This window comes from Oryzias melastigma, linkage group LG11 (assembly GCF_002922805.2).
Source record: "Oryzias melastigma strain HK-1 linkage group LG11, ASM292280v2, whole genome shotgun sequence".
Lineage (NCBI taxonomy): Eukaryota > Metazoa > Chordata > Actinopteri > Beloniformes > Adrianichthyidae > Oryzias > Oryzias melastigma.
This window is the reverse complement of record NC_050522.1, coordinates 26,277,132-26,284,615: the sequence shown is the minus strand read 5'-3', so window position 1 is coordinate 26,284,615 and position 7,484 is coordinate 26,277,132. Positions and strand designations below refer to the sequence as shown.

General features: G+C 40.2%; 2 protein-coding genes across 3 annotated transcripts in view; both read left to right on the top strand.

Annotated features, from left to right (window-relative positions):
- The window catches only part of rprd2a (regulation of nuclear pre-mRNA domain containing 2a), a gene marked incomplete in the record, with an annotated part of 13,411 nt that extends 12,810 nt beyond the window's left edge, over nucleotides 1-601 (top strand). The window contains 1 exon segment of the mRNA XM_024298242.2: nucleotides 1-601. Coding sequence (XP_024154010.1) covers nucleotides 1-123 — 123 coding nt within the window.
- A 6,004-nt stretch (nucleotides 602-6,605) lies between these two features.
- celf3a (cugbp, Elav-like family member 3a) overlaps nucleotides 6,606-7,484 on the top strand; it is a 38,184-nt gene continuing 37,305 nt past the window's right edge. For both annotated transcript variants that reach the window (XM_024298245.2, XM_024298243.2), the window contains exon 1: nucleotides 6,606-6,745. The gene's annotated coding sequence lies outside the window, so the exon portion shown is untranslated. The remainder of the gene's footprint in view (nucleotides 6,746-7,484) is intronic.

Below are 7,484 nucleotides of genomic sequence, written 5' to 3'. Positions count from 1 at the left end.
CCCCAATCCCCGTTCCCGCGGTTCCACGGTCCAGAACCGAGGTTAAGGGTCAAACGGCCCGGCCCGAGAGGAGGGGGTCCGATGTTCGGCCCAAAGAGACCCTTTCTGCCCCCGCGGTTCTGACGGGACGCCGGTGAGAAGAAAGTGGAGGACGAGGAGACGACGGGAGGATCTGAGGGCGAGACAGAAGAGGAGAAGAGGTGGATGCACAAACATACTTTCATTCTGTCCTTCACTTCCTGTCTCTGTAGTCCAACATGGCGGCCAGCATGTCCTCCGCTAAACCCTCGCCTCATTTGGTTTCAATTTGAAAATATTTTTGCTACAAAAGTCAAATGTAGATATCTCACATTTTCACGCCGAGCGGTTTTTCCCGCTCCTCATTCAGAGCTGAGCGGGAATGTTCTGTTTCTGACCGTCTGTTTGCGTGAGCGATCCTTGTAGTCGAGCAGGAACCTTCGCCGGTTGATCCACGGCTCTCCGGTTCGTTTTTTTTTTTTTTTTTTCGGGCCCTGACGGCGGCGCAGGAGAGGAGGCAGACGTCTGGAGGAGATGAAGATCTTCGTCTTCAGTTTTATTTCCTTGTACTGAATAATAAAAACCTGAATTTGAAAAAACGTGTCGTTTATTTCTCCTGTATGTTCATCGTTTGAATGTATTTTCAGGAAACCTCTTAACAGTTTTAACTGACTAAAAGTCCCAAATGGAGATTTATTCTTGAATTTTAGACACTAGATACATTCGTTTTACTGAGCTGTTTGTATATATTTAGGCTATGAAAAAGATTAGTTTCATTTATTGATTGCAAATTGTTTTTGCAGATTATTTGATTTTTTTCTGCAAATACAATCCAGATTTGTCTTAAAATTATCAACATATTGACCTTTTATCTGAATCCTTACATTAAAAAAGTGAATTATTGGATTAATTTACATCTTTTTAGTTTTCACCAAATTAAAAAAAATTGGCTTGATGGTTTATTCAACTCAAAAATCTAATTTGATTCAAAATAAAAAATATTTGTAAATGTGAATATTATAGATCTTTTGTTATATAATCCAATGTTTCCCTTTTTTCTGTGTATTTTAACATTAAAGCTGAAAGAATGTTGTTTAAATAATGCATTCATGGATCTAGTCCTTCATAGATTAATTTCTGAGCATTAAATTTAAAAAAGGATAAATTTAATCTTTAAAAATAATAGTTTGATCACGTTTTTAGTGAAATATTCTGTTTAAATGCTGCTTGAAGTGAGTTGACAGTTTCCATGGCAACCACATGCTATAAACCCAGTTAGCCGATGGCTGTATCCATTAAACTGAATGGTTCCGTCCAAAACGCCACGATTCTGTTCGGACCGCAGAGAAAAACGAAAACTTGTTTTGAACCAAAAATATTTTAAATAAAGTTTTGAGACAGTGAATCGGCGCCTCGCGGGCTGAGTTTCATTTCCGGCTTTGCCTGTAGAGACAGTCAGCTGGTTCTGGTTCTGGTTCTGGTTCTGGTTAACCTTCCTCCTCCTCTTCCTCAGGAAGCCGCGTCCTGCAGCTGTGATTGACAGCTCTCCTAGAGGAGGAGGCGGGGCTGCTGCTCGTGTCGGCGGAAGCCTCTCGTGACGTCATCAGCGTCCTGTGAGTAGTGTCACGTGGCTGAAGTTCATCTGATCATTTCAGGCTAAAGTTCCGTTTCTGACTTTCTTTTTTAAGAACTGGAGAAGAAACGCTGCAGACGTTGAAAGAATCCAGTAAGTAAAGTTATTTAACTTTATAATTTTGTCCAAAAATGAATCATTTTATTGAATAAAATAAAAATGTAACGAATCTGTTGTGATTTTTTTTCCACCTGTGCATGTGCGCATGCGCCTGACAAACGGAGTTTTTAGTGGAAAATCCTTTATTTTATTTATTTTTTCCTAAAGTGCTGCGTCTTATGAGTTCAATCAGAGTTTTTTTCGCAAATGGACAGAAAAGCAGGAATTAACATTGAAAGCCATCTGTTACAATAAATAACTGCTTTAATTTGATCCAGAATGTGGACTTTTAATCTGGATTTATCTGTTATCTTTATCCATCTAGGATCATCAAAATATTACTTGAATTTTGCTGCACAGCTGTGCATTTATTAATAATATAAAGCTGAGGCACAAACTTAAAAATCTGTCTTAAAAATGTCTTATTTACCTCTGAAGTAACAATATTAAATAAGGTTATTAAGGGGATTTATTTGCAGCTCTTCTAAAATTATTGCTTCTTATGCATTCTGTGCTTCTCCCAATTAGAATCTGCTTTCTAAAAAAGTTCCATATTGTTTCATATTAATCTAATTTCCTGACATGTGTATTAAATGTTTTAGCGCCGTTAGCTCCACCGGGACTCGAGCATTCCCGTTTTAATCAAGACTTCTCTCCTTCAGAAAGGTGGATGAGTTAGAATCCCCGTCAGGCTGGAACAGGTTCAAGACTTTCATTAAGGGTCTTTGTGAGTTGATTTGTTTTCTTTACAAACATTTATAAACGTGTAAATCCGCTACAATTATATTTTTGTGAAAGAAAATCCAACATCAACTGATTTCCAGCATCTGCTAACAGAAGAATAAAAGATTTTAGGATCAAACGTCACAGATTTACTCAGCAAACATCAACTTGTTGCTCCTTTGGTTTATTTTTTATTTATTTTTTCTCAAGTTTTTCTTTGTCCCTGCAAGTTTTCCCTCTGGAGATAAAATATAATCTGATGAAACAAATGACTTTAGAATCCTCAGCGGAATTTAAAGGAGCCTGAAGTTCATCAAATATTGTTTTTAACCCACAAGCTTAAATGAATGCATAAGAGATATTTATTTAAAGGTTCAGTCCTTTAATGTGATTTTTTTACAGCTTTAAACAAACATGTATGTCAGAAATACTTGTTTACATAGAAAAAAAGTAGTTTTACTTTTGTTTTATACATCTGTAGATGCATGTAAAGCTTTTGCTGTCATACAAGAAAAATGATTTAAATGCAGATTAAAATGTAAAACATCCATTTGTTTTATATTGTTTGTTTGTTTGTTTGTTTGTTTGTTTGTTTGTTTGTTCAGCTGTTTTGGGTTATTTATGTCCATGAATCAGAGAGGAAAGTCACGTGGGCCCTTATGGTTTACACGTGGCAGATGTGGGTCTGATTGGGTCTGTCCTGTTTCTGTGTTTCCCCACATTAGGTGGGAACTCGGTAGGTTAGCCTTCTACGGTAGCCAGCCGGTTGACAGCAGAGCTCTCTATGCTGCTACACCGTCAATACACCGGAGCTCGGTAGGTCAATACACCGGAGCTCGGTAGGTCAATACACCGGAGCTCGGTAGCACGTACGTGTCCACCAGGTGGCTGGCTATAGTATAACGGACCAACCCGCTGAATGTCCCCCTTAAGCCGTGTGGTTGAACACATGGGGTCACCACAGAAACTGGACCAACCCGATCAGAACCCACATCTTCTGACACCTATAAACCACATGGACCCATCTGGCCTCGCGGGCTGTGGAGGTCCTGAGAAATACGTGAACATTTAAGAATGAAGAGTTCAGAATTACAATGTTTTTAGTACAAACAAAATAATATTTAATACGAAAAGAGAACATTATAGAATTCTTGTGCATCAGTTAAAGACTAAAGTGGTGAATTATTTTGTTATTATTGAGTTTTTATTATTATTAACCTGTTATAAAGAAGAACCATTTTATTTTAGATCGCTTTACTGAATCTTAATCTCTTCAGTCAATCCGATTCAGAGGTAAAAACGCTTCAATCCTTTTGAATGAAGTCATTTTCTGATGTTGCATCGCGTCCGATGAGCTTTCATCATCAGGTGGTCGTTCTCCCTCCTGGTCGTCATCAGGAACAGACTTTTCTCTGAAAGAGCGCGATGTTCAGCGCGCGTGACGAGCGGGGACTGGCGGGACGCGTCGGCTGATGGCGGCTCAGCCTCCAAACGAACCGAACACGTTCGGTCACATGTCGGTGCCGAACCAGCTCGGCGGTGCCGCTTCTGCTCCAGATCGTGACTCCTTTGAAGTTCCGCGGCGCGCGCGTGCGTGTCGGGTGTGTGCTGTCATGTGGACTCATTGTTTACATGCTGCCGAAATATCAAAGAGGGCGTGCGCGTGCGTGTTCTCCTGACACACGCGCGCACACACGCGCTCATCAAGCGACGCGGTTCCCTCCGGTTGGAGAAGCTCCGACATTTTCCCGTCGCACCGACGGAGCGCGTGGACGGATTTCAGCACCGCGGACAGCTCCGCGGCGAGAACAAAAGGCGGATTTAAAGCGCTTGATGTTAGGGAGCGTCTGCTTTTTACCGCCCCCGCCAAAACCGAAGACCGTCTCCTCAAACGATTAGGAATGAATGAGAAGCTTCTGTTAATCGGGGAAAACGTAAATACATCCCACTGTAACGAGGAGATCTAACAGAAAAATATGGAAAGAAAAGAATTTAAATGTGTAAGAAAAAATATTCCACAAAAAACAGATGGAAAAAGATAGAACAGGAAGGTTTTAAACACAAATGTTAAAAATCCCCCTCTAACATCTATAAATAATGGAGTTATTTTAAAAACAATATCAAATATATGCTTTTATTTTTTGGGATAAACATAAATGATATATGCACAAATCACACTTAAAACACACAAACTCCCATGCATACATATTTATTTATATTTTGCAATTCTTTTGTGTAATAAAAAAATTGCATTATTTTATACACAATTTTCTATTGTTTAAGAGCATCCCTTCAAATTGTATATTTTATTATACGCTTGAATCTGTTTGAAGATTGCTTTTCTCGATTTTGATGAAGTCTTTTTCTGTCTGAGCTCACATCATCATATACACAAAAATATGCTTTTAGATTCTCTTCTTTATTGAACAAATCCGTCATAGGAGGATAGTTTTGTTTGCTTGGACATTAAAATGTTTTCTAAAGTAAAATGTAAATTTGTCTTTCAGGAAAACATGTTTTAACACTTAAACAAACAGGAAGTTCTAGAATCAAATTCTTTCAAATCAGTAAATGTTTGATCAATTGTTGATCTTTAGAGCCTGAAATCCACTTTGTAACTATTAACATTCCTTTAAGACTTTTTTGCAAAATAATTCTAAATAAAAACAAAAGTGTAACTCCTCTCTGATTATATCTAAGCAGAAAACCTATAAAACAACATTATCTGTATTTATTTTTATTTGTTATTAACACAGTTAAACTGAAGTGGGAGGATAAACTTCTAGAGATGGAACGTCTCTTTTTCCTCCATTTTAAGAAATAATAACAAATGACAGATATAGAAACTAAACAAAATAGTAAAAACAAAGATTTGATCGATAAATAGATCAAATTTGGTCGACTTCATCTATTATTTTAAAGGAAATATCATTGAAGTGAATGGGAACCTCCTCGCTTGAGCAACAAGTCACCTGTTACCTGCAGAAGAGATCTGTTACTGTAAAGCATGGTGGGAGTGACATCATGATTTGGTGTTGTGTAGCATCACGGGCATCATTTAATCATTATCTTATTTATGAGGTTGTCCGAGTGGCTAAATGGTTCATTAAAACAAAAATATTAATTTTAAAAAATCCCCTCTAGAGGCTTTTTATGGCTTTCATGTCTTATTTAAAATCCACTTTAGTTAAAATGTTTTCACTGTCGGGAAAATTCAGCCTTTTTGTAGTTAAAATAATAATGAGGTTAATGGTTCTACATTTCAGTTATGGACTTTTTTAAAATAAATTTATGGTTTGATGTATCCTTAGTAGCTTTAAACAAGTGTTTAATTTATCAGATTAGAGCATTAGAGGTGAAAATGTGATTTTTTTTTTTGACAATTTTCCATCAAACGTATGTATAAATGATGCATGATTATGCATTAATGTCTGCTGTTCAGGCAGATGAGACAGTAATGATTTATTAATGCTTTATTTCTGAGACGTAAAATACCTAAATTGATGCTTCACGCAGTTTTTAAGGGATGTAAATGATGCAACTGAACGTATAGTAAACAACAACAAACGGAAATGACATTTAATGCATTCAACGTCCACTAGAGGGAGTTTGGTTTGCGGATTTGGGGCTCAGAAAGAGTGACAAACGATTAAAAAAATGAATTTATTTAATCTAAATGTCTGGGGTAAAATCGGAGCCACATCCCGCCCCTCCCCTCCCCCCAGCCGCCTTTGTCTGCGGTTGTGACCGGAGTGCGAGTTTGTTGACGGTCCCCGGCGCAGACATCACGGCTCCAGCAGCCCTGGGGAGGGATGGAGCTGATGGACAGGGAGGGAGACACCGGCTTACGACGTCAAAGCAGCCCAGACACGCACACGCACGCACGGCCAGCAGAGGGGAGGACGGCCGGCCAGACGGACTCTCCCGCCGCGCGCCTCTAGAACCGCACGATTTCCGCGCCACTCAGACGTTTGTTTGTGTTTTCTAAATTTATATTTAGCCGCGGAACCGACGGAACCGACGCGGGAGGAGGAGGAGGCTGATGCCGAGGAGGGAGCGGAGCTGGATGTGACTTGTGCTGCTTTAGGGGGGCGTGCAGGCCGAACTTAGAGACGCTCCGGCCGGCGGCAAATGAACTGAGGGACTGAGGCGGGAGAACCACAGAGCCGCGGGAGAAGGAGCAGCAGGAGCAGCGGGAGGAAGAGGAGCAGCGGGAGGAGGAGACAGACACCCTCCGGTCGCGTCGAGTCTTCGCCACGAGCAGCACCACAGGTATTTGAGGAGAACTCTTTGTTTTGGGAGGTGTGAGTGAGGAGGAGCTGTTGTTGACAAAGAGCTCCTGCTGAGCGGCGGACGAGCTGTCATGAGTCCGCCGGAGCTTCAACATCCTCCGCCGCCGAATCACGTCAAAGTCAAGGCCCGGGGGCCGGATCCGGCCCGCCTGGTTATTATATCTGGCCCGCCAGGTCATTTTAGATTGTTGCTATTAACGGCCGTTGTTTTCTTGTGCTGGAAACGTACTGATGCAACACTGCGATTACGATCAGTTGGTATGATCTATGGCAGGGGTGTCAGACATGCGGCCCGGGGGCCGGATACGGCCCTCTAAATAAGGGGCGTCCAACTCAATCGCACAAGGGGCCAAAATCCAAAACACACCTTAGGTCGAACAGGATAAACATTTATTCAAGACTCTAAAACTACATTTATAAAACTTTAAAACTGTAACGTTTTAATATAACTATGAACTAGATATATAGCATTACCTGTGATAATACAAGTGTGAATGCTGGAAGCTGAATTTGGCTGCTGAAGATGCTAGTGCGGATATAGCCAGCTAAAATTTTAGCTAAATGCCAAATTAGCCTAAAAAAAGAAAAGAAAACATAGGTTCGCCCCAACAGCTAACATGTAGCTGAAATAAATAGCTAAACTTCAAAATAGCCTAAAAAACAGAAAAAAGCCAAAATTAGCCAAAACAGCTAGCATGTAGGTCAAATATTAGCTAAAC